Source organism: Sinocyclocheilus rhinocerous, unplaced genomic scaffold (genome assembly GCF_001515625.1).
Source record: "Sinocyclocheilus rhinocerous isolate Xijiao unplaced genomic scaffold, SAMN03320098_v1.1 scaffold552, whole genome shotgun sequence".
Lineage (NCBI taxonomy): Eukaryota > Metazoa > Chordata > Actinopteri > Cypriniformes > Cyprinidae > Sinocyclocheilus > Sinocyclocheilus rhinocerous.
In genome coordinates, this window is record NW_015625574.1 from 856,250 (window position 1) to 862,074 (window position 5,825).

Genomic DNA, 5,825 nt, shown 5'->3' on the forward strand with positions numbered 1-5,825 from the left:
CGTTTGAATCGTCTGTGGCAAATTCTTTAAATATAAAAAACTTACTTCTGTGAGTCAGAACAGCCGGCATTGTAGTCTACTCTACCAGGATCAGGAAACGGTCCTCCATAAAATGTGCTGCACACATCTGAATATTTGGGTTGAACTGTTCTGGAACAGTGTTGTAAATACAACTTAACCACTGATTTCTAGTTGTGTCCTCTTTTGGAAGACCAAACAAAGTAGTTTCGCTTTCACAACGAAACACACAGCGTCATACATTGAGTGAGCGGCGGCCGGCGGGCTAGATCAGTGTTTCCCAACCAGGGTGCCGTCTGTCGAGAGCAGGAGTGCCGTGTAAAAAATCCTTTTTTAATATTTTTAAATTGCTAAAATGTTCAAAAAAGCATCTATTATATAGCCGCGACTAAAAAAAGGTTGGGAAACACTGGGCTAGAGAATGGGGCGGCCAGCGGATTCGACGGAGGAGCGTCCGGAGGGCTTGCGGCAACCACATGTGACGATCCCGGGCTGGACTCCGCTTCGTCCACGGTGAAAGCCGATCCGGTGATCCACAGCCCGAAGTTGATGTATTTCCTCAGCTACCAGCACGGATCAGCTCTAGGCATGATGAAGCGGATATCGTCCTCTTTTGGAAGACCAAACAAAGTAGTTTCGCTTTCACAACGAAGCACACAGCGTCTTCACGACATGGCTGCAGCGTCAACAATACTACAGCGAGAATAAAAGTTACGTCTTCTTTCTTTGCGTGAACATTTGGGCGGTGTTATGCAAATCTTCCCACATAGTGACGTAGACATGTGGGGGGGTGTTAGAACGAGTCGTTTTAGGTAGGCGTGGTTGACTCTTAACTTTTATAAAGAATATCTCTTTGGATTTGAGACTTTAGTCTTTGCAACTTTACAGATCTTCTTTATGCACCAAGAGCTTGTAACACTCCAAAGAGAAAGGAAAAATTGAAATCGCATCAAATGACCCCTTTAATATCAAATGACACACTAAATGAAAAGCATGAAAAGAGATGAAGAACCTGGAGCCTGTGTGCTTCTCTATCTTTCACAGAGGATAGAAAGCGCTGTTCAAGCAGTCAGAGTAGATGTGACTGTCCGAGTCGCTGAAGTCAGAATCGAAATCTCCATCATCTGGGCCTTGCGTCAGGGGCTCCACGTCCTCATCTGAGGTAGAGGGGTGAGTCAGAATAATCCGAGGTATCTGTTAAAGGGTCACAATGAAGTGAGAAGAGAGGGAAAAAACAAGTCACCGATTTCACAGAGCTGTCAAGATTTAAAATGAGCCACTTAGTTTAATCTTTCCTGATACGACTATGAGATCCTCTTATTAGCTAAAACAAAACAAAAAATATTTTTCCGCCTTTCTACTTTTCAGTTAACTTCTATGAAATCAACATTTGGTGTGAGCACCTCTTGCCATTAAAACAGCTGAGCAGATGAGATGTTCCCACATTCTTATGCATTTAATATACCTCAGTTTTTTGTGTCTCTTCATGTAATCCCAGACAGACTTGATAAAATCAGATCTCTACACCAACAGTTCCATACAAAGGAAACTGTTCTATTGAAAACTTTGCTAATGCCCAATACTTGCGTTTGTAGTGATAGGCGCTAAACATAGTTAAAGGGTTAGTTCACCCCAAAATGAAAATTCTGTCATTAATTACTCAGCCTCATGTCGTTCCAAACCCGTAAGACCTTCGTTCATCTTCGGAACACAAATTAAGATATTTTTGATGAAATGTGAGAGCTCTCAGACCCTGCATAGACAGCAAGGCGACTGTAATTTCCGCATGAACGTAATCTGCGCAATCAGCATTGTTTACGCTTAGGGGAAAGCGTGCGTATGTGTTGTGATACTCTAAAATGGCGGAAGACGTAACACGGGGGAGAAGAATTGTTAAATAAATAGCTTCGCAAAACTGAAGTTGAGCCACTGATGTCACATGGACTGTTTTACCGATGTCCTTACTACGTTTCTGGACCTGGGAACATTACAGTTGCGTTGCTGTCTATGCAGGGTCTGAGAGCTCTCACATTTCATCAAAAATATCTTCATTTGTGTTCCGAAGATGAACTTAAGATGAACTAATGTCTTACGGGTTTGGAACGACATGAGGCTGAGTAATTAATGACAGAATTTTCATTTTGGCGTGAACTATGCCTTTAAGTACAATTTAATATCTCACGCAAGTTTGCTACTCAGGTGAATACATTTTTCAGTATTTTTACTAGAGAAAAAAAGTCACGTTTTTACAATGGCTTACACTTCAGCATATAGGGAGGAACTTATTAAGGTCATTAGCACATTTCATAGAGTTGTCAAGGGTGCACATATCAGGTAGAAACATCTACGGAGCCCCCAAGGTGACATAGAGATGAAAAAAAAATAAGATGGGAGGAAAACTTATATTTAAATGCTTTTGCGTTCTCTCACAAAAGAGTTGAAACTGCATTACGACAGCATTGAAGTGTAAGTTTTTCCTCATATTTTCCTCATAGTTATTTCCACCACCAGTTTTGCGTTTTATACATGCCAAGTTGTGAGTGAACACAAAAGCACTGAAATATATTTTTCTTTCATTAGGGGCTGCATAAAAATTTGCTTTCCACTAAATTATGTAATTCATTTTTACCCATATAATGAACTAAATATCCTTAGTCACAATGAAATCAAAATTGACTATTCTTATTTTATATATTGCATTATTTATTATAAATGCTTTACCTGTGCTCATCATTATTATTATTTTTAAATTCCCTCCAGCAGCCTGTCACTTACATCGCAGCAAATCAGCAAATAACAACAGTCCAGCGATCCAATCAATTCCCAATGGACAAAATCAAGTCCTGCCCTACATTTTTCTTATTTGAGAAGCTGTTTCTCTCGGCTCTGTTTCATACCGAATTTAAAACAACATAAATTCAGAGAAGCACAACTGTAATTGTTCTGGAAAACAAGATGAGATCTGATATCTTTCATAGATAATCTGAGATACTCAGATGAATTTCCTCTCTGCATACACAAGTGTAGATAATACATTTAGTTCATTGTAAACATTTGTTTGGAATTGGTTACAATTTCTGTTCCTGTATATTTTTTTTTCTTTGAGATAGTCTATTGTAATTTGCTTTAGAGGGACTTTTCTTCGCCGAGACTCAATGAGAAAAGGACAACTGGACAGGAATGTTTTGTATAGAGGTATGCATTGCCTCAGAATGAAGGACAGAACACTGATAAAAAGCGTTCCTGAGATTTCATTGTTAAAACACACACACCCACACAGAAACACATTCTATCCGTCACACATACTGTCATAGTATTTTTCACAACCTGTAGGACATTGTTTTTGAAGGTCTCCATGTCTTTTGTCAGCCGTAAGTCCTGCACTGGATCATTCTGGCAAAATAACATGAAAATTATCAGGAGGGAAACTGGAAAATAAGCATTACGATTCCAAAACTGTTCATATTGATTTGAATAATAATGCATTACAATGGGTATGACTAATTCCAATGCCATTTCTCATCATTTGATTGTTTTTACTCCTGTGGCATATAATAGGACCATTTTATAATTTTTATAATCTCGACACTCTTGACCTAGAGCCTACCAGTCCATTTCCATTGCAGACGGTAGCTTCCATCCTGTTAGTTATTGGGCTGCAGTCCAGCATGGGATCAGTGGAGGACTGTGGGCCACTCGATCTGTTATTGCTCATAGTAACATCCCACTCTTGGCTGACCTGGGGGTCTGCTGTCTCCATGGTGTCAGACCTCTCATGCAGCCACGGCTCCACGGGCACGCATCTCTCCCGCAGCACTTTCATTTTTATGCAGCTCCCAGCATTCCTCAGGATGCCGACAGCCTCATGGTGGCTGACCTCCTGCATGTCTTGGCCATTGACCTGGTGCCACAAATGAAAAATGAGCTGCAGTGATTTGAAGGAAAGAGGCAGAAAGCTGACAGAAAGACCACAGAAGCCAAGGTATGAGAAAATGCCAACCATTTATGTGAGGAAATGACCTGGGATCTTCAAGGAGAAAGATGTCATTTCCGCACCATGAGTGTAACCAAACAAAATTGCAGAGAAAATGACTGTTTTCAAACAGGTTTTCCAAAGATTTGTTCATCTGGCATTTGTCCCAGTAGGTCAAGGGTTTGCTGGTCAGCTGCAGTCGGCCCCTTTTGCAAGCAACATATAAATCCAAAAAAAAATCTTCTTCAATTATAGTAGATGTTTTTACCAGTACCTCAATTTTAGTGAGCCCTAAACAGTGTGAAAAAGACTTATGTCTATTTTCCTTCCCTTGACTGCTGCCTTTGATGTTACAGCTCAGGATAGTCACTAGACTCCGCTGAATGTTTTGGGATTGTGTGTTGAAAGCAACACAGAGCCACAGCGTTAACACCTTTAAAGGAAATAAACCTATGAATGGCTTTTGACTTCTAGCTGCCACTGCATATAAACTTAGGATAAGCGAAAATACCTCAAACTGACATGTAACAAACTTCTTTTAGTGAAATATTATGTTTGAAGAAAAATGTGCTTGTGCTGTCTTGCTTTAATGCAATGACATCAATACAACTGTAAGTGTGACTTGCATATCCAAATGCTTTTCCCCCCACAATGCTGCTTGGCCTGTTGCATTAAGGCTCATGGGGGGTCACAAAAAACTGTTCATCAGCAACTGTGTGATGATGCCCTCTAATGGCCATCAGAGAAACAACTACATCCATTCTGATAAGGTCCCGCAGCAGGAGACATACATATGCAGTACAATGCTCAAATTCATGTGTCACTTGGTAGAATGTAACCAAATTATGTACATGGCAGCTTAATTCTGTACGATTTTTAAGCTTGTTTCCTCATGAGGACAAATAAATGTTGCTATCCTTGTAGAGAAATTTGGTTCCCAATTCCTATTCCATAGGGAATAACAGGGCACACACACAAAATCAATAGCTAATAATTTTATCTTTGAAGGCAAGTATTCCCAGTTGTACCCATGCTTCCCAATTAGCCATAAATCAATGTATTGTGAAACAGTACATGTACATTATGATTTACCTCCAACGCTCTGTCCCCAACATGAACCCCGGCCTTCTCCGCCTGTCCGCCTTTAGACACTCTGGAGATTAAAATACCCTGACACGAAGAAAACAAATCAATCAGTGTCCAGAAGGAAATGACTAGTCACGGGGGAAGGAAATTAGGCGCACTCATATCATCGGTCGAATTGCTGGCGGGATGCACGTTAGTATTCCAGTCCATCCATGTTTATATTTTATTGTAAATAGACCCACAGGAGCATGATAGTAATGATGTATAATGAGATTCAAGCAGTGGAGCTACAGGAAGATAAGGCCTACCTCATCATTCTCTTTGTACGGCAAGGAGCCTTTCCCTCCTGCAATACAAATTCCCAGTCCTCCTCTCTGTCCGTTCACTTTGATCTGTAGCTGGAGGGACAGAAAACACCGTCACCCCAAGAGTCAAACTCCAGTGGAGCTATATTACAAAATGAATTAGGGCAGAATCACCTACCTCACCTTATACTAATACAATCAGAGTCTAACGAAAATCCGACATATAAATTACAAAGTCATTTAGTTGAAACCACTGAGTCTAGTTTAAAAGTTCATTCATTTTCAAGAGCCTCACGCCACTCTAAAATACATTATGTGCAATTTGAAGCTGCTCTTTATGCTTGTTTTTACAAGAGATCAGAGACAAAGGACACAAAAATGAACTGTAATAGTATGCAAATTTGATTATATGCATGCCAGGCACTCAGTTCAGTCCAGCATGA

General features: G+C 40.3%; 1 protein-coding gene across 1 annotated transcript; it reads right to left on the reverse strand.

Annotated features, from left to right (window-relative positions):
• Positions 1-1,056: 1,056 nt before the first annotated feature.
• On the reverse strand, positions 1,057-5,390 carry LOC107751388 (uncharacterized). The gene is made up of 5 exons (XM_016567114.1): positions 5,386-5,390; positions 5,084-5,144; positions 3,626-3,919; positions 3,325-3,411; positions 1,057-1,212 (listed from the first exon to the last, which is right to left on the reverse strand). Exons 1-5 carry the CDS (start codon positions 5,388-5,390, stop codon positions 1,057-1,059), a joined length of 603 nt encoding a protein of 200 aa, XP_016422600.1.
• Positions 5,391-5,825: the final 435 nt, after the last annotated feature.

Excerpts from the sequence above, each read along its gene's own strand:
- LOC107751388 (XM_016567114.1), bottom strand. Across the intron at positions 3,920-5,083 it reads TTGGGGACAGAGCGTTGGAG|GTCAATGGCCAAGACATGCA; the intron begins GTAAATCATAAT and ends TTGTGGCACCAG. Across the intron at positions 1,213-3,324 it reads TTGTGAAAAATACTATGACA|ATACCTCGGATTATTCTGAC; the intron begins GTATGTGTGACG and ends ACCCTTTAACAG.